This window comes from Rhinolophus sinicus, chromosome 15 (genome assembly GCF_057876585.1).
Source record: "Rhinolophus sinicus isolate RSI-liver-muscle chromosome 15, RSI-T2T, whole genome shotgun sequence".
NCBI classification, from domain to species: domain Eukaryota; kingdom Metazoa; phylum Chordata; class Mammalia; order Chiroptera; family Rhinolophidae; genus Rhinolophus; species Rhinolophus sinicus.
The window spans coordinates 4103394-4123422 of record NC_142515.1 but is presented as its reverse complement, the minus strand read 5'-3'; the positions used below and the strand labels follow the sequence as shown (position 1 = coordinate 4123422).

The 20029-nt window shown below is 47.9% G+C and overlaps 1 protein-coding gene across 2 annotated transcripts in view; it reads left to right on the top strand.

Moving 5' to 3' along the window:
* The window catches only part of DOCK1 (dedicator of cytokinesis 1), a 446228-nt gene that overhangs the window by 336714 nt on the left and 89485 nt on the right, over positions 1–20029 (top strand). For both annotated transcript variants that reach the window (XM_019728239.3, XM_019728238.3), the window contains exons 30-31: positions 9719–9797; positions 16350–16450. In XM_019728239.3, the coding sequence (XP_019583798.2) occupies positions 9719–9797; positions 16350–16450 (180 nt within the window). The remainder of the gene's footprint in view (positions 1–9718; positions 9798–16349; positions 16451–20029) is intronic.

Below are 20029 nucleotides of genomic sequence, written 5' to 3'. Positions count from 1 at the left end.
GGCCTGCCTGATGGACGCTGGGGTGCTGGTGGGAGGGCCCTGTGGGGGCCAGGACCTTGGCTTATTGTCACGACTGATTATTCGAGAGTCAGGATATGCCCCTCTCGCCACAGAGAATTCTCACGTGCAAATATGTGGTGGGCATTCCATAGGTGTCTGTCTTGGGATTTTTCCCCCTTACCGAACGTACCCCTAAACCCATCAACGCTTACTTTTTGATGTTGAAATAGGTGAACCAGGCAGGGTTAGGGAGGAGAGGAAGGAGAAGGCAGTAACAGAATAGAGGGATACGGTGGTTTTCTTGATGTTTAAAACCTGACCCAGAAACACGACTGTCACTTACGACGTGCTTGGGGCCCTGGAGATGCAGGTGGCAGGAGCCCGCCTTCTCTGGTTTCCAAATCACTCTTATCCCAGCACCCCTAACTCCACTTCAGGACTCACAGTGGGACGTTGTCTAAGCTTTGGAGGGGTTTATATGGTCCTTTTGATCAACAGGTGTTGTTTTCTGATGACCAAGACAGGTGTGAGCCCTTATCCCCCTCCTGAAATAGGTGAAGAACCCCCAAAATCCGCGTGGGGGACAGATCTGGATTGAGTCACAGCTTTGCTGGGATAGCAGATTTTTCTGCAAAGGGCCAGAAAACTGTATGCCCAGCTACTCAGCACTGCTTTTGTAGTGGGAAAGCAGCCACAGAAAATCCCTAAGTGAATGAGTGTGGCTGTGTTGTAATAAAACTTTATTTATACACCTCATACCATTAAGAAGGCCACTATCAAAAAACCAAAAACTAACAGATGTTGCTGAGGACGTGGAGAAATTGGAGATACTATGCATTGTTGATAGAATGTAAAATAGCACAGCTGCAATGGAAGACTGTTTGGTATTCCTCAAAAAGTTAAAAATAGAATTACCATGTGACGTAGCAATTCCACTCCTGGGCATACACCCAAAAGAACTGAAAGCCGGGACTTGAAAAGATATTTATACACCTGTGCTTATACCTGCATTATTGTCAATAGCCAAAAGGTGGAAGCAACCCAAGCATCCACCAGCGGATAAACAAAATGTGACATAGACACACCATGGAATATTTATTCAGTCTTAAAAAGGAAGGAAATTCGGACACAGGCTACAACATGGATAAACAGCACGCTCAGTGACCTACGTCAGTCACAAGAGGACAGGTCTGTATGAGTCCACTCCCGTGAAATACCTAGAGTCATCAAGCTGTAGAAATACAGAGCAAGACGGTGGTTGCCAGGGGTTGGGGGTGGGGAGAATGGAGAGCTGTTTAATGGGTCAGAGTCTCAGTTTTCCAACGTGACAGGAATTCTGTGGCTCGATGGTGGTGATGGGTTGCACAAGGGCCTCTGAATGTCCTTAATTCCACTGAACTGTATAGTTGGAAATGGTGGAGATAGTTGATATGTAAGTTAAGGTGGTGTGGTTGGTGTTCGTAGCCCATTTTACAGCAGTGAAGACTGAGACTGATTGCAGCTCGTCGGTGGCTGAGGTACCCTGAGCCGTACCCAGAACTCTGGGGCAGATGGGCCCCCGACACTCTGAGTGACCCATACATTCTGTGTAAGGCGGGCACTTCCTGCTGCCACGATGCGTTAGAACCAGGTCTCACGAGACAGTGTTTTAAATCTTTGCTGTAAAGCGCCTCAAATGTTAGAGGTCTTAGTCCTGGCCAAAGCGACCTGAGAAACCATAACAATGATACGGGACAAGCCCATCTGACATGGCTGCGTATCGTATGCTTCCAGCCACATGAGGAAAAGGCAGAACCGCAGAGACAGTAAAGAGAGGTGTGGCTGCCAGGCGCTCAGCAGGGGGCGGGATGAACGGAGCAGAGGGGACCTGCAGGGCAGTGAGAGCCCTCCGTGTGATACGTTCATGGTACACTTGTCCTAACCCACGGAGTTTCCAACATCAACAGTGACCCCGAATGTAACCTGTGGGCTTTGGGTGATGGAGTGCCAGCGTGGTTCTTCGTGACCAGTGCAGCCTCTGGTGGGGGTGTGGACGGCAGGGAGACCGTACCCGTGTTAGGTCAGAGGGTGCAGGGGGAATCTCAGTACTTTCACGAAATTTGCTGCACACCTGAAAATAAAGTCTGTTAGTAATAATAATGTGGGAGGGGTACAGGACGGGGAGAGATGAAACCATCCTGGGCAGAAGGTGATAGCTGTTGACGCTGAGTAAAGAGTACGTGGGTCTCGTGCTATCTGCTGTTGTATGTGTTGGTAATTGTGCTAAATACACTGGAAAACCAACACAGTTGTGGGGATTTACTTGTATGGTGCGACCACACTGATTGAGGTTCCCGAGGAAGGCAGCATGACTTGGTGGCCGGGGGTGGCCGTGGTCTGCGTCTGCTCTGTCCTGTGGGAACGTGAGCTTCTACCCCACTGAGGTTCCGTTTCCTGATTTGTAAAATACTAGCTAATTCATGCCCCACAAGACTTGTGAGCAGTAAAAACATGAGTTCTATGCGGTACGAACAGTGCGTGGAACATACAAGATTCCGGAAATGCTCATGAGTGAAGCAGCAGAAGCAAGGGGTGGACCTGGGGGAGAGGAACGGTGAGGACCCCGGTCACGTCCCCACCTCTCTCAGGAGTCCTGGCCTCCACCCGCGTGGCTCAGTGGCCACAGTACTGTTTGGGCAGGAATCTGAGTCCGAGTGACTCTGTTTAGCATGAGTCCCACGAGCAGAGCAGGGCCCGGGGATCTCTGCTCCTGACACCCCTCCCCAGGGAGGACTCGATTGTAGGCCGGAGCAGACACTGCCAGGGGTTCTCTGGGTTCCCGTGGCCCTCACAGACAGAGCTGCTTCTACAGTGCTGCCCAGCGGAAGCGTTCCAGAGCAGTCTGGATTTTAGCTAAGAGTTCGATGGATATCGAAGCCCTATGTCGAAAAGAAAGTGAGGGAATCCTGGGAAAGGGGAACGCCTCTAGTGCCTTAGGGAACAAAGGCCGTTGCAGCTTTCGGCCTTCCTGCCCTTGCCCAGCTCTCCAGCTTCCACGAGCCCCCACGGCCCACCATCCAAGGTGCAGACTCCACACCTGGCCTTTCCAACCTCACAGTCTGGGCCCAGCCGCCCTTCCAGCCTCAATCCCCGAAAGTTCTAGTGACATTGACTTTCCCAGTCTTTCCCAAATCAAAAAGCCCTCCCTGCCCCCCGTCCCCACTTTCTGCGTGTGACCCCACCTTTCCTGTACCAGGGCCTTGCGTAGGAGTCTCGTCTTCGTGCCGCTGTGGTCCTCATTTCCACCCAAGGTCCCACTATAGCAAGTGGCTGGTCCTGTCTGGTCAGCGACTTCACCAAAGAGCCTCTCTGCCAAGTGTGGGATGGGCCGAAGACGGATCGGCTGAAGTCAGGCGTTCATCACCTCTCCTCCCTGTCTAATCAACGTGACATTCTCTGCATCTCTTGTATCACTTCACCTGAGGTTGCTTCTCCTTCCCAGCATCCCAGAATTACGTGGAAATCGTTTTAAGGCACATTTCCAGCTACTGTTCCTTGACTCATTGATCTGCAGGGATAGATTCGGTCGCTTTTAATTTATTTCCCTTTTTCCTCCCACTTTGGGCAAAATATTTTATTAAAAGATGCATTTTTTCCCCCAAAGCGACTCTTGTTTTAATGCCAGAGGTATTTAAATGCCCTCATTGAACTGTACAATCTAATTATGCAACTTAAAGTATGTTTAGGGAAGGGATAATTAAAACAAACAAACCCAAAAACCCAGCGTCACCGTTTGAGAAATGGGGCTTCATATCCCACTGGAAGTTCAATGCCATTCTCAGTATCCTTCCCTTTGTAGTAACGAGGCCCCTTGTCGTCCAGTTCTATTGGCAGCAGACACTGGGTAACAGAGGTGCAAGAAATGCCTGAGCCTCCATCATAATAAAGTCATTTGGTGACTGTAATTGTGCCAGGAGCTGCTAATAGTTAAATTGGTTCCCGATTCTGTTCCACTCCCTAAGTTCCCCCTGGACTCAATTAGCAGATAATTACAGAGGACTGCCACGTTTACTGCTCAGCACACGTTGCTTACAATAGGCAGCTTTGGGGATGGTCTCCCACGTGCCATTCACGGCCCTTTTTGTGCAAAACAGAGCAGGGATGTGGCCAAGAGGCAAGGCTGGTGGGACCTTCTCTGTGAGATGCTTGTAGGGGAAGAGCTGGGTGCCTCCTGTGGGTGGGGGAGCCTCCGGGACCACACCACACGCAGCCTACCACTTAACGATCTGCAGAGTCAATGCATGGGGTGTGCCTTTCCTTTTTACCAAATGCTATGTAACACTTTCTAAAGTGTCAGCAGAGACCATGGTTTTAAAATGACTTTGTATTATGTGGCAATATCTCCTTCGTACCTTTAATCTCAAAGCTAAAAACAAACAAACAAGAAAACACCCCAAACCCTTAGATTCTAAGTTCAAAGGAGCTTAGATGCCCCATAGTTTAGTACTTTGATTTATTGACTGAAAATATGAGACTCTCGAAAACTTAAGCAATGTTCTGAAGGCCATGTGGCTAAATGATTACATAAACATGGAGAGAGAGAGAGAGAGAGAGAGAGGGAGAGAGAGAAATGATAGCTAGATGAGTTACAGAAAGCATTAAATTAAGGCTAATTGTGTGTGTGTCCAACAATTAAACTCGTATTTGACACCAACAGGAAGTACAGCATTTTGTTTCTCGTGGGAAGCTCCTGAGGTTAAACGTCCAGGTAGAAGAGAAAGAAATCAGGAAACATCTGGTTTGGGGTTTGTTTGTTTTTAATTGTATGAACTTTGGGAATGATCTCTCTCTCTCTCTCTCTCTCTCTCTCTCTCTCTCTCTCTCTCTCTCTCTCTCTCGACCCCAATTATTAAAATGGTAGTGTGGCAGGATTGATGAAGATGATGGTCGACAGGAATTGGTTACCAAGAAGAGAGAGGGTAATGAACTTCTTCCCGTGAGGCCATTAAAATCACAAGTTTCCATCACTTGTCTTGAATAGATTGAATGTCTCAGCGGTAGGGCTTTTTGAATAGTTTTAGGATGACGTCATTTGCCTGTGGTTCTCTCTACATTATTTATTTCTGTGTTTGTTTTTATCTTCCAGATTTTTAGATCATAAATAAATCCTTTCGTTGATTAAAAATGATTGAAAAGAACTCATTTAAATATCGACTTACCCTTTTTGACCATTTAGACCATGTGGGACAGCATCCCTGAAAGCATTTGATTCTCACACCATTAGCTCTGGGTTTTGGAAATTGCTTAATTCTCACGGCTGGGAATAAGACGTAACATGATTGGTTCACAGAGTGATTGATCTTTCCCGAGTCCTTCGCTTTTCCAGCAGGACAGCAGTGGCGTGTTCTGCCCCTTCTCCATCACCTGCAAGCATCTCGTTCTCATGTTCTTGGGACGTTATGAGCATCATGTGTGACCTCTGTTCACTGTGTCCTGTAGTTTATGTACAGTGACGCTGAGTGGAGAGAATACAGCAAAACTCGGATCACCAAAGGGTGGTTTCTCCCTTTCCAGTGGAGCAGGCTCAGAGTGTGTGTGTATGTGTTTGTTTTTATTTTGTTTGGCTGGTGGGAGGTTCTGGATACCACTGATTCTGAGACATCTGTTAGTGTGGTTATCAGCTAACAGTTCCCTAGGTCAGAATATTTCAGAATATGCGCAGTGGCAACAGATTTCTTTCTATGCTTTGGGGGATTCTGTTATACAAAGGACAAGGTTCCTGCCATCAAGAAACTCACTTAAGAGGGAAGGAGACTAGTACAGGAGGTAGAGAGGGGTGTGAGGGGAAAATGCCCAGCCACAAATGCCAAATGCCTAATGAGAAATTTGGTTAACAAGAACCTCAAAAGAGCAGAACTTCACCATGGAAAATCTACTCAAAATGCAAGGACTCTAGGGAGAGCCACAGGCTATTAAATAATTTAGCTCTAGCCTCCATAAGCCCTTCGACTGAGTCAAGGTCTGATATTCTGGGCCAGCTCATCCATCCCTCATCTAGCCATACCTTATTCATCCATCTATCCATTCACCTACCCACCCATCCATCTTCATCCATCTAGCGATCCATCATTTTTCATCCATCCATCCATCCATCCATCCATCCACCTTCCCATCTGTCCTCCATCCATTCATCCATCCATCCATCCATCCATCCATCCACCCACCCATCTATCCATCCATCCATCCAATTTCCCATCCGTCATCCATCCATCCATCCATCCATCCATCCATCCATCCACCCACCTTCCATCTGTCCTCCATCCATTCATCCATCCATCCATCCATCCATCCACCCACCCATCTATCCATCCATCCATCCAATTTCCCATCCGTCATCCATCCATCCATCCATCCATCCATCCACCTTCCCATCTGTCCTCCATCCATTCATCCATCCATCCATCTGTCATCCATCCATCCATCCATCCATCCATCCATCCACCTTCCCATCTGTCCTCCATCCATTCATCCATCCATCCATCTGTCATCCATCCATCCATCCATCCATCCATCCACCTTCCCATCTGTCCTCCATCCATCCATCCATCCATCCATCCATCCATCCATCCATCCACTCATTCATTTCTGTGACTAATATCTAGTGAGCATATGTGATGTACCAGATGCTGACTTGGCATTGCAGGCACGTGGGCGAATAAGCAAAGAGGACCATTTGGGAATAGTCTGGAGAGCTTCTCTGTCCTTGAGCCCAACCCCAGTAGTGCACAGCACAGAGTCACCAGGGGGACAGAGGCCAGCCCACTCACATCCCACTCTGCCTCTCATTGCCTCACAACACAGAGAACTTGATCTTGAGCTGCATCAAGCCAAGTCCAAAGCCTTCATTTCAGAATGATAAGGCCTCATGCTAGCCAGTCACTTGGCTTAGCTTGTGATCACTTTCATGTGCCCCTGTGACTGAGAGCATATGTTACACAAAAGCTGCTAAAGTTATTTTCTTGTTTATTTTCCCTAGTTTGACATGTATTCAAGTTAACTTATGAATGACAGTAGATAATAGTCTTGCCTAAAAGTTAGTCTCTGTTTAGGTTTCATGTATCTAGTTAGATAATTGATTTATGTTCAGGTGGACGTGGGGCATTGTTAAGTTGGTTCTTATTTATTTACTTATTAGTTTCAGGCATGCAAAACAATGTAATAGTTAGACATTTGCACCCCTCACAAAGTGATAACCCCCCATCTACTACCCTTCTGACATCGTATGCAGCTGTTACCGTTCCACTGACTCTGTTCCCTATGCTGTACCCCACATCCCGTGACTATATATATATATAAAATTATAGTTGACATTCAGTATTATTCAGCTTCAGAGGGACTAAGATTTTAATCCCATCAGGTGTGAGCGTCGGATGTGACCTATGTGTGTCCCGGATCGTTCCGTGGAAGTGAAGCTGCACTGGACCCACCACGCGTGCACTTCACCCCATCTTTGTTTACTTCCCTGATTACGGTTTTTACTTTATCTTCCCTGTAGATTTCCTTGTACAACCCCCATTCTGTGTTTATTTGGTTTTGTGTCCTGGCTTTTCAAAAACTGTATAGTGAGTGTAAATTATAGACTCTCGCAGGCACTGCTCTTGCTGAGCTGTCGGTTCATTAAAAACTTTGTGCTCGGCCTTCGTGTTATTTCGCATGGTATAGGTTGTTAAAGAGTCATTTTGAGAAATATCTGTATTTAATTGGCTGAAATTGTTCTAGTACTTAATTAGAAGTAGCCTATTGCCACTGTTTGGGTGCTATCTTGAGGCAAAATAATTGCCCTGTAATAATAATGCATGTTTTAGTCCACTTGTCATTGTTATCACAGACGGCTAGAGAGAGGGTCTTCCTTAAAGCTGATAAGGACTCTAGGGGACTCTAGTGAACAGCCAAGTTCGAGAACTTAATGAACAACGATATGTTGGTACCACTATTTTTGTGCTGCATGAGAGCCCGCCCCTGGAATGACGGGAAGTTCTCCCATTCCGCTCACACTTAGGGGATCTCTGATTGCTGGATTTAATGCTACCTGAACACAGTTGCCAGGGATCACGTGGGCAAGGCAGACCATCGTCTCTTTGGCCATGCATCCTGTCCTTGTGAGGACTGGACCTGACAGGGGATGCCCCGTCCAACACTGGCAGGCTGGAGAGGGTTGCCAGGTGGTCTGTGTATACATGAGGCACGTCCTGAATTCAGCGATTTTTCTCCTGATCCTGTATTCATTTGTCAGGATGCCCTAAATGCCCTGTGTTCGTCTTTTCTTTTATTTCCCCCAATGAATTATAAAATTCATCCTGTATTTGCAAAATCTGACCACACACTGTGGTGATGGATGCTGCTGCCCAGCCTGTGCTCTTGGTTAATGAAACTGCCAGGATCCCCATGTCCTCCAATTAATAGTCACTTAAAATACTAATTCTTCCTTTCCGGTTAGATTTAATGTTCCCAGGGAAGAATTCAGACAACGCTGACTGAGCTAGCAAACCCCATCACAGGCCATTCGTCGCACCTGTTTCAGTCCTGGATCCCACTGCTAGGTTTCTTGAGCTGATGTCACAAAGCCCCTTCCTTAGAGCTGTATCCACATGATGAGGGTGAGAGAGGCCGTAGTGACAGCAGGTGTGGGATGGCAGCTCGTGGCAGGGGTGGTGATGCAGCTGTCCTAAAGCCCCAGCTGCAGGCTCCCTTTCTCCCTCCTCCCATGCTGACTGGCCACCGGTAGTGACTGTGGGATGGCCAGGAACACGGAGCTTTTCCGGCCTCCTTAGCTAAGAACATATCAGAGAGGACGGTTCCTAGTAGGTAACCTAGATTTCTCTTACGCTCCCTCGCTGCTTCCTGCTGCTTAAATGGAGAAGTGTAATTAAGTTTATCATCTGTGACCTAATGCTAATTCCTCCTGCATCCTGCCTTTGTGCAAAGAGAGAGGGGTCATTTCAAAAGAAATATCTAGAGAACTAAGCTGTGTTATATAGTCAGTACTCCCAGGGGTAATAAAACAAATGTACTAAATGAGCAAGCTTGTGAAAGGCCTAGAGCTCTGCAGCCATTCATGACCTTTCAAATGGCATGTTTCATACAGAAAAGGGAAAGTCAAGGTACCTCAGTGCTTAAAATCGCACATTGTCAATGAATCAGTGTTCCATCTGAAGTTCTTAGTAAATCACTGTCAGACCTATTAAAGCTTTTAAAGTTTTATTTAAACAAGTAAACAGTGACCAAAATTAGCATTTGGAGTACAGGACAAATGATACTGAAAGAAGTCATATTTCCACGCTGGTGAGTAACAGCGCTTTCAAATGCTTAGCTTTCAAAAGCCAACTAAGCAAAGACCAATTTCATAATATAACATTAAGATTTTGTGACTTGAGGAAAGGATTTCATTTGTACCTTTTTTTAAGTTAGGGTTTTTAATGATACTTTTCATATGTTACTTTCAGACATCGTTATTTTGGTCTGTTTCTTTTATTCTGCATGTGCTAATGTCCTTGATTAATTTGGAGAACATCGGCCTATAATTGTCGGGGTTTTTCATTGGCAAAACCTCGGCCCTTTTCACAGGACTTGGAGAGTTCACGTTCCCGGCAGTCTGGGTTGTACCTAATTGCAGTGCCAAACCTACAGAGGTGCCAGAGCCTAAGTGTGTAATTATGTCATTTTTCTCTTGATCTTTCAGAGTCTTCCTGCGAGCGATTAATCAGTATGCAGATATGCTGAACAAGAAATTTCTGGATCAAGCCAACTTTGAGCTGCAGGTAAGAGACGAGTTAGAATCAGCCTTGGTTGGGAAACATGTTAAAACAAATTGCTCGTCTGAGCCAATACCTTTTATTCCTGGTCCTAGAACTTAATTGGTCTCCCCTCCAAGGGGTGGAAATGGCGTTTACAATATGTACTACTGGAACCTGAGGACTGAAAATTATGCCTTCGAGGTGCTTGCTCAATTTAGCAAGGGAGAGGAGATGGAGCTGTTTCAAAGAGAACGTATTGAATCAGAGTAACAAGAGGGAGTCTGAGCCAGGAGGCCACTGTGTCTGTGTGGCTGCCGAGATTGTCCCAGACCGTCCTAACAGGCGAGGGGAGCATCAGCAAGGAGGCGCCGGGGCGGGGCGTGCATCGCTGGCTTTCAGAACTCAGTATTTCTTCTCTCCTGGCTTTGTGCTGCCTGCACTGGCCTTTGCAAGGCAGAAGACCCCGCCCTGTCCCCCTGGGCTTGGGTCAGCTGGTCCACCAGTTTCAGCCCTTCTCCTTCTTTGCGTGTGTGCACGCGCGTGCCTGCTCGTGTGCGTGTGTGTGTATTAAGGATAGATCTTGCTAGGCATGATTTTTTCCTGTGCATCTGATGTTCGTGGCTTTCAGTTCCATTGTATTCTGGATGTGTTTCTGCTAATAATGATTTTTGTCATTATTATTGCTTAGATTCATTTACTAAAGTTTGCAAATAAAAAAAGCGTCCAGATGCAAATGGCATGTTAGTTTCCTAGAATTGAGCTTTGAGAAGGAACCTAAAGAATTTCTGCACACCCACTGGGAGGCCCGAGTCAAAAATGTGTTGCAGACAACAACAGTTACACACCCATCACTTACCCTTTTGCATCGCGCCCCTGAGAATTTAGAGCTAATATGATACTTAGGTTATTAGATTAAGTCCTAAGGTGCCTATCCTTATTTTTTCTATGCTTTTTGTATTTTAAATTTCTATCTTAACAGCAGTATAGAATGTAAGTATAAAATATACCAAGTACTATATATCTGGAAATGTTATCTTTTTCACGATTTGATTTTTTTTTTCTTACTTTCTCTGCCTAATGCTTGTTTTCACATGTCCTAATACAGAGATATAGTTTCATCAAAATATTCATGCAGTATAAATCAGCACATTGAGTAAAATATGAAAGATCCCTTTTCAGTCTTTTTTCCTCTGCAGGGTCACTTTTACCCAGATGTTGTGTGATCTTCCTGACGCTTCGTTAAGCATTTATATGGGCGTATGCATGCTTTCTTTTGGCTTTTAACACAAATTGGAGCATATGCTGTGTGTTTTTCAACTCTGTCATGTTCACCAACATTTGCGCAGGCATCCCCGCACTGATGACCTATCAGCTATTTCCAGTTCCCCATTAGCAATGCTACCACGAACAGTCATCGGTCTCACACATGCATCTCAGCGCTGCATTGCTGTAGAAAAGCTTCCTGGAAGCATTGCCAGGCTGACTGCTAAGAAATTTTAGTCTGATGGAGATCCTAAAATGCTTTAGCAATTGGCAATCCCACCAACCTTCTTGGAGGTACGCCTTTTTCTAGAATCTTCTCCAATATCGATTTCTTAAATATTGCTGATTCTTATTTTTGTTGGAATTTCTCTGATTGCTAGTTAGGCTGAGACTACTTACTGGCTGTGAGAGTTTCTACTATTATTAACTTATCTACTACTAATAATAACTTTCTGATCATTTCCTGTGCTGGTTTTTCGATAGGCTATTGGCCATATTCTTTCGTAAGTTGAAATTCTTGCGACAGCCTAGTCTTGGGTTAAGTTTTATCATGTAGAAATATTTATTTTTTCCGCAGTCAAATCTATCATTTCTTTTATGGCTCTTGTGGTTTCTAGTTTGCTTGGCAAACCCTTCTCTGCTTTGATGTTGTAAATGTAACTATTTCTTTGTTATGTAGTTATTATTTGCTAATACCTTTATAGGTCTGTTTTTTTTGTTTGTTTGTTTGTTTTTTTAACTTTCCAATCACTAACCTTAGGCAGAGAACAAGCATTAGGCAGAGAAAATAAGAAAAAAAAAAATCAAATCGTGAAAAAGATAACATTTCCAGATATATAATACTTGGTATATTTTATACTTACATTCTATACTGCTGTTAAGATAGAAATTTAAAATTCAAAAAAAAAAAAAAATTCAAAAAAAAGTATAGGAAAAATAAGGATAGGCATCTTAGGACTTAATCTAATAACATAAGTTATTAGATTAATCTTTTTAACTTTCCAATCACTAAAAGTGAAGTTAAACTCTTCACTTTTCTCTACTTCATTTCATGAATAGGTTCTACTTTCCCCGGTGATTTGAAATGCCACTGTTAACATAATTGCAAAGGTGTGTTTATCAACTCTGTTTTCTGTGTTATTACCTGCTGGCTTTACACCCAATCTAGTGGAGTCAGGGCTTCCCTATTAATGAGCTCTTTCAAAATTATCTTGGATCTTTTGTATTTCTTCTTCCATGTGAAATTCAAAGTAAGCTTGTTGACCTTTTTGTTTTAATGCCTCTTGTATTTTAATTGGAATGCCATTGAATTTATAAATAGAGTAGGGGAAATGTTACAGTATTTGGAGGAATACTTTGCAATATTTATTTTCCCATCCTATACCTGACTATTTAGATCTCTGTGTGTGTGTGTGTGTGTGTCCTTCATGACGTTTTCTTCGCTTTGTCCGTATCAGCCTAGCCCGTTCCCTGCTGGGGAGATGTCTGTATGTTTCGAGTATGGCTGCTGTGAGTGTGGACTCCTTTTTCCCAGCATGTCAGGGATTACTGCACTGTTCACTGTCTCATGAGTTTGGTCCCCTGGATGCCCCCCTTCATACCCACACGCAGCAATGTGCCCTTTTGGCCCAACGTAGCTCCTTGAGCTTGGCAGGGGTGAAGTGCGTGTGGATGGTTGTTCATGCCAAAGGGTGCCCACTGCCCACCCCCAGGGGGCGTGCTTAGGTGCCATGTGGCGGAGGCAGCCTTCAGGCAGCTGGTGCTTTGACAAGGCGAATCGTTATGTTCTTACACGCTCAGGTTCACCGCACAGCGCCTCCTCCTGACACTTCCTTCTCTTTTAACTCACCGGCCCTGAGGGCTGCTGCCCCCGCTGCTCCTCAGCCTGCCCCTCATTTCTGACAAGTCAGGACAAAGAGCCGTTTCTTCACCTTCCAGTACTAAGCTAACAATCTGACCCCGATACTGCCGGGCACGTCTCCAAGCAGGGACTCTGTCCTGCGCACCTACGGGGAGACGGCCCAGATCAGGAGATGTACAGTGTCGTCACTGCCACGAGTCCTCAGACCCCGTTCCAGTTCAGGCATCCCCGTCACACCCTTCAAAGCCCTTATCACCCACCGCAGTGGTCATACGCATTGCTTACAGTTGCTTTCACGTTTGTGTTTTATGTGATTTTTGTAAAGACCTAATTTTCTTAGAGCAGTTTAGGTCCAAAGCCAAATTGAGCAGAAGGTACAGCGATTTCCCATATGCCACCTGTCCCCACACAGGCACCGTGTCCCCACCAATACCATCCCCACCAGAACAGTTCATCCGTTAAACTATTGATGAACCTGCCTGACACGCCATAGCCACCCACAGCCCGTAGCTCACGTGAGGGCTCACTCTGGATGTTGGCCATTCTATGGACGTGTATCCGTCATTATGGTGTCCTGTGGATATTTTCACCGCCCTGCAAATCCTCTGTGCTCCTTCTCGGCATCTACGCATTCAGTTTCTGTGTCTCCTCCATCTCCTTCAGGCTAGAACAGCTCCTCACTCTTTCTTGACTCTGACCTTGACTCTTCTGAAGAGCGCGGGCCTGTTATTTGCAGAAGGCCTCTCACTGTGGCTGTCTCAAGCCTTCTCGTGGCGAGACCCAGGCTACCCCCCTTTAGCAGGAATGGCACGGAAGTGATGAGGCCTTGTGCCAGAAGCTCCCGAGCCCTGGGGGTCGGCATCACCCTGCTTGTGCTCTGACAGTGGCCCCTGGATTTCTGGGGCACCGACAGCCAGATGCAGCCTGTCCACCCCTAAGGAAATAAAAATGTCTTCCGGGCCCCTCCTGTCTGGCGTTCCAGGTAGAAGTGCTCTGTCGCCAGGTGCGCGGAGGAGAGGAACCCCCTTCTTCAGGGCACCTGACTACTCAGTTCCCTTCAACCTCTCCTAGGGCAGGTTTCTGAGGAGACATCAGACTCAGCAGACAGGAATGAAGAGAAGGGACATCGAGTTAGTGAAGCTGGAACTTAAGAGGAAGCATCCACATTTTTGCTGATATTGTTTGTGCAGGCAGGGCAGCCAGTGTCTGTTAAAATCCCTCAGTGCATTTGTGGGGCCTGTTCTAGCTGTGCCCAGCTGTGGTTCTCAGGTCACACCTGAACATGGCCGGTTACTCCTGCCAGTGCCGGGGCAGGAGGGCACAGCCAGGAGACGGGAGGCCAGAAGTGGGAGGTGCAACTTGTACTTGAGTGACCCGAGCCCCACTTTTATTGTCAAAGGGGCTAAGAAAGAACGGGGTTTTGTGGGCCGTGAGGGAGTGTGGGTTGTAGGTTCGGGGCGCCTCACTTAGATCTTTCTTCCACGTCCCCTGTGACCTGTGGCTTTGCGATAAGAGGAAGCCATTTCCACTTACTTCACAGGTGACTAAAAATAGAATCAATACTGTTAATGCCTTATTTTTGTGGAACTCTTTGCAACTCTCTCATTTGATATAATAAATATTATCCCTGTTTTGGAACTGAGAAAACCAACACCCACAAATGGCCTTGAAGGTGTGCTGGAGCTTTGAGGTGCAGTGGGAACCCTGATGGCCCAGGCTCTTTCCCACTGGTGCAGGTGGAAGGCCCCCCGAAATGTCGTCTGCTATGAGCATGCTCAGTTCTTCCTCCAGGAAACAGTCCTTTGCTCTGGAGCCAGAGAGTATCTTTAAGAACCACTCTCTGAGCCCCCTACTGCAGTTCCTGGGGGGCCTCCCCACTTGTCTTTCACACCCTCCCCACACCTCCCAGCCACGGTGCCACCCTCTGAGAGAGGGAGCAGATGGAAGCAATCTGGAGGCAGTGTCCCTGGGGTTCTAATGTTGCACCTGAGAACTCCCAGTGGGTTCATCCCTCAATTATTGGTTCTTCTTGCTCGATCACTTTCTCTATGCCAGACATGGGATCCCTCCCCCCCCCCACCCATTGTGGGGCTCAGAGAGGATGATTAAGGCAGGACTCCAGTGCTTGCACGTAAGGGGGAACTGAGTGTTGTTGTAGGGGCACCTGGCGGTGCTGGGAGGGCAAGAAGGCGAACACACCTGCTCCAGGTGTGCTGAGACACCTGCGGGAGGAGAAGGGGGTGGGCCACATGTCTGTAGAGGCCAAGTGCGGGGCCCTGATGGGCAGGCTGGGTGAGTCCTGTGAGTGCAAAGGCTGCGAGCGGGAGGCGGCCGGAGTGAGGCAGTCACTCACCCTCAGGGTCTTTCCTGACCCCAAAGATACGCGAAGCTTGCCGAGGGGCTCAAGCCAGGGCCAGGCAGCCTCAGGTTGGTGTGGGTTCCTCTGGCTGCGCTGTGGACAGTGGGTTTGACAGGGACAAGGTCAGCGGCAGGAAACAGGCCACAGGCTGTGCTGGTTGTTGGGAGGGTCCATGCGGACTGACACACATGGATGGGTTTGGGGGTACTGATAAGGTGAAAACCGATGGACTTACTGATTGATCCGATGGATGCAGGAAGGGACCAAGCCCAGAGTGCCGGCAGCAAGGTGGATGGTGGTGCCGTTTATTGAACTCCAATAAGCAAGCAAAGCATCTGTCTTTGTGATCCGAGAATCCTTCATTCATTTTCATTATGGCCACCTGATTGCAACATTGACATAATGGGGCGGGGGGGTATTGGTTCCACGACTTCAGGAAATCTCCCTGTCACAATGTTTCTTGTTGAAGAACGTGTTTGTCACGGCAAGTGTCTGTTACCACGTCCAGACACACACAGCTCCACAGTGGCCAGCTCTAGGACGACACAGTCATGTCACAGCAAACGGTCTTTTGCGCCACGTGCAGTCTGTGCATCCTCTAAATTCAAAATGCTTGATTTCTTATATCTGTTTTCCTTAATCGTGTAGCATTTATCTACTTTTTTAGTATCAGAAAAGATCATAAATTATAGAAATCTATTGGCTGTAAAGGAGCTCCATAGGCGCTAACATTTATCACGTGCTCCTGGATGCACGGCGCCACCGGAAGTCTCCACATGTATTAATATTTACGCCCCCCGCCCCCCTCCAAGGTAGGTACCGCGGAGATTCCCATTGTTCCGTGCGGAACACCAGGCACGGGAAGGAGGGCTGTCTGCCTCGGTGAGCGGCTCGGCTGGGTCTTGAGCACGTGCCCGGGGAGCCCACACTGAGCCCTGAGCCACGGCCTGGGTGGCTGTGAGCGAGTTGCGTGGAGGAAGTGTGGTTTCCGAGACATTCCAGGAGCGTGCGCTGGCAGGTGGGGCATCCTCGGCCTCGCCAAGGGCCGCCGTGAAGCAGAGATGCCTCAGCCTCTCCCCCTTTTTGGTTTCAGCTGTGGAACAACTACTTTCACCTGGCTGTGGCGTTCCTCACTCAAGAATCCCTGCAACTGGAGAATTTTTCAAGTGCGAAGAGAGCCAAAATCCTTAACAAGTAAGTGTGCACGGTGCCCTGAGGTGCCGGGCAGGAGCCTGTGACTGTCAGCATGATGTCCCTGCAGCCTCTGAGTCTCCGTGGCACACACTGAGCTGTGGTCGTGGTGTGGTGACAGGGTGGCTCCAAATCATGAACCGGGCATTGCCTTTTCCAAGTCGTGAGTCAAGATTCCAAGAAAGGCTGCTAGCATGGCACAGAATGGAGTTTGGGGGGTACTAGCTTTTCCTGTGCACTAGTCTGCTGTCATTCCATGTGTGGCTCACATTACTGCTTAATTCTCCAGCGCTGCTTCAAACAGGGAGCTTCTGGTGAAAGCTCTCGGCTGCGATGGGCTTGTTGGAAGACTCAGAGTGGAGTCAGAGCTGCCGGGGCACCTTCTCTGGGGGTTACCCCTGTCCTCCAGGTGGGAACTCTAAAAGGCTGAACGAGCCTTGGGTTACCTGACAAACCTGTGAGAAGCCCCTAGGAGGCCCAGCCCCCTGCCTGGCCCCTTCAGCTCTGCGTCCTGCGGGACCCCTGGTCCGGGATAAAGAAAAGAACTCTTGTGGGGGCTTCTTACTAACCTTTGGGTGCCCTAAGGGCCTTGCCTCCCCTCTTTCTACCTCAGTTTCACTGGTTTCTCCCTTCTCATAAATACTTGAAACGAGTTTTCAGATGGCTTCCCATTGCCACGTCATCAGGCCCTATCTGTTGTTTCCCAATACCTCTGCAATATCTTGACCGTTCCGAGGCTTTGCCCTCCTCCCCCACCCCCTCCACCCCCGCTCACTGAGGTTAGAGATTCCAGAGGGAGTCCGTAGGGAGAGTCCCAGAGAGCAGTTTCCACTCTCGACCTCGCGTGGAAAGGTGCTGGCTTGGGTAGTAGATGGCCATCAGCTGTAACCAGTTAGCCATTGGCCACTGACATACCTGCCATGGCTGCGCTAGCAGGCGCGGATTGCAGCTAAAAAGTGCGGTTAGCAAGCGGATTACATTGCGGATCGTGTTGATCCCACTTCCTGTGTCTCGCCCGGCCGCCAGCGAGACTGGGGTGCAGGAAGACCCCTTGTTGGGGTACCGGCGGATGTTTGCTTTTGTGTCAACCAGCCGCCATCTAGAATATGGTGGTATGACTCCTCTATGGCTCCGTTGCTGTTCCTTTTTGGCCTCACCATATCCTGTGTCTTCCTGCTGAGAGCGGGGCCAGAGACCCTGCATTACAGAGTCTCAGAAGGGACTGCAGGTCAGCCTTTCTCATCTTCTGTGTGTATGTTACTTTCAAGGCAAATCGAAAGCATGTTATCCCCAGAGAGTAATTATTTCAGCAAATTTGTATTGAGCACATACTATGCACCAGTGTAATACAAAGACTCAGCTCCCGCTCCCCGCACTAGAATGCAGAACATGGTGAGGCCAAAAAGGAACAACAACGGAGCCATAGATAGGGGAGTCACACCACTATATTCTCAATGGCGGCTGGTTGAGACACAAAAGCAAACATCCGCCAGTACCCCAACAAAGGGTCTTCCTGCACCCCAGTCTCGCTGGCGGCCGGGCGAGACACAGGAAGTAGGATCCACACGATCCACAATCCACAATCCGCTTACTAACCTCACTTGCCGGCCGCTATCTGTGCTTGCTAGCTCAGCCACAGCAGTTACATCAGTGGCTAGTGGCTAACTGGTTACAGCTGATGGTCATCTGATCACAGCTAATAGCCATCTACTACCCAAGCCAGCACCTTTCCACGTGAGGTCGAGAGTCTGGAAACTGCTCTCTGGGACTCTGTCCCTACAGCCAGTCACTTCATAAGCGCTCTGTGTGCGTTTTCCACAGATAATCATTCGAATAAAACCCAAAAGTATTCTTAGGGTCTCATATCATCCTTGTTTTCCAGATGAGGAGTGAAGCACAATGGGAACAAGTCAGGTGGCCAATGTCACACACAGTCATTCTAATCTAGGCAGTTCAGAGCCCAAGATTTTTACCGGTGCTGCTTTTAGAATCTTCCATTTTTTCCGTCTGTGCCCATCTAAGTAAAGGTCAGCTGTCACCTGGCATCTTTCCTTCAAGCTTCCTCAGTTAAGTGACTCCATTCTCCTGGCCATTGATGTAGACAGTGTTCATTGTTCAGAAAAGGGAAATGTACCAGAATGGTGTAGGCACAGTGTGTGCCCCCAGTGGGTGCCAGGAAGCCGGGCACCAGCAGATACTTCCAGGTGGCCCCCTCTGGGGACTGGCTCAACAGAAATGCTTCCACCTGGCCAAATGTACATGCCCTCAGGCCTCCTAAAAAGTTAAAGGGGGATGTTTGAGTGTTGTCTTGGTGCAAAGCTGTTTGTAGTAGAATCAGTAATAACCACTCACACTGAAAATACCACAGCACAGCCCATCCAGTCACTCCGGAAACCCAGGCCCCTTTGTCGTCCATCTGCAGAAGGAAAGCTCGTCCACAGCAGGTGGAGTCGCCTGCCTGTGTGCAGGGCTCCCTGTGGGGTGATGCTGGGATCCACACCTACCTCCAGCCAAAGGCGGAACCCATTCTTTGCAGAGCACACAGCACGTCCATCCCGTAGGGATGCCTGTGGGAGAAGCAAGTTAAACTGGAAATCTGCCTTGAAAATGCTGGCATCTCCTTCAGGGGCTTTAGAATAAAACAATTTGATTTGGAGCATTTTCCAGGCTGGGAGGGACAGCTCTGCACTGGGCCCTTTCTCTTGTTGGTGAGAGCATTCACAGTCTAAGCTAAAACAACATCAATAAACGCATTAACCACCCAGGGCCTTGGCCGCCAAAGAAAACCTTTGCTTCCCACCAAGCCGCCTGCACTCAGCCCTCAAAGCCCAGGAACTAAACACAGCCAGTTGGCGTCTCCCCTTCCAGAGCCGGCAGGGCCTCTGAATTGAGCTTTCAGTATTCTCCCGCTCACAACCAATAAGACACTTGAATTTTCCCTTTGAAAATTTCTCATGGATGCCCTGAGGGAAAAATCCCGAGTGTTTCAGAAGTTGTCTTTGCAAGACTCTGGAGAGACTGCCTGAGCCGTTCTACAGCCAGAGAGGAGCCTGAGGGGCCCTCTCGCAGGGTTGTGGGTGCTTGTTTGGCCAGGACAGGCTGCCCGAGAAGGTATCTGCTTCTGAGATAAGTGCTTTTGTCCCAGAGGCTGTGTGGCTGGGATGCATGGCGGGTTCACCCATGTTTGCTGTATTCTTGTGTGTGTGTGTGTGTGTGTGTGTGTGTGTTTTGAAGTATAACTGGCATACAATATTATGTTAGTTTCAGACGCACAGCATAATGATTCCACATTGCAAAATGGTTACCCAGTGAGTCTAGTTGCCATCTGTCCCCAAAGTTACAAAAATTTTTTTTCTTGTATTGAGAACTTTCAAGATTTGCTTTTTAGGGGCCGGCCCGGTGGCTCAGGCGGTTAGAGCTCCATGCTCCTAACTCTGAAGGCTGCTGGTTCGATTCCTACATGGGCCAGTGGGCTCTCAACCACAAGGTTGCCAGTTCAATTCCTCGAGTCCCGCAAGGGATGGTGGGCTCCGCCCCCTGCAACTAAGATTGAACACGGCACCTTGAGCTGAGCTGCCTCCT